The sequence below is a fragment of the Penaeus monodon genome, chromosome 27, assembly GCF_015228065.2.
Source record: "Penaeus monodon isolate SGIC_2016 chromosome 27, NSTDA_Pmon_1, whole genome shotgun sequence".
NCBI classification, from domain to species: Eukaryota; Metazoa; Arthropoda; class Malacostraca; order Decapoda; family Penaeidae; genus Penaeus; species Penaeus monodon.
This window is the reverse complement of record NC_051412.1, coordinates 16,389,032-16,389,574: the sequence shown is the minus strand read 5'-3', so window position 1 is coordinate 16,389,574 and position 543 is coordinate 16,389,032. Positions and strand designations below refer to the sequence as shown.

The following is a 543-nucleotide window of genomic DNA, read 5'->3' as shown; positions in this document are numbered from 1 at the left end:
ACTGCAATTTGGCCCAAATTTTTTTGTCCCTCAGTCTCCCCTCCCTTTTATTTCTGTTTTTCTTAATTTTTCTTTAATTTACCAATTTCTTCTGTTAAATTCCATTCTAATTTTTTCACCCTCTCACATATTTTCCTTCCTGAGATCCATGTTTCCCATGAATTTGTATGAAAAAGAAGTTGATTATGCTCTATGAATTATTTCTGTGATCATTGTCTTTTTCATGTATATCTTTCAGTCACCAGATGCAGTTGAGTTGGCTCTTAAGATAAGTGGAACCCCCCTTAGAAAGCGACAGTTGCGGGTAAAGCGCTACTTGATGAAGGTAGGTAGTAAGGTAGATTTATGACCACATTTATGGCTTTATTAACAGAAGCACAGTAAAACAGTAATGTGGTATTGTAAAGTATGGAAGAATACAGAAAGAATTTCACATGAAGGGGTGTAGGAGAACTTATAACTCTATTTACTATTATTATACACTGTTTTCACAAAATGATTAATGTCCATACATCTGCTTGCATATCCTGGGTGAGTGATAAT

General features: G+C 34.4%; 1 protein-coding gene across 1 annotated transcript in view; it reads left to right on the top strand.

The window, feature by feature from the left end:
* Positions 1-543, top strand: part of LOC119590627 (RNA-binding protein 34-like) — a gene marked incomplete at its 5' end in the record, with an annotated part of 4,069 nt that overhangs the window by 2,387 nt on the left and 1,139 nt on the right. Inside the window, 1 exon segment of the mRNA XM_037939306.1 lies at positions 239-325. Coding sequence (XP_037795234.1) covers positions 239-325 — 87 coding nt within the window.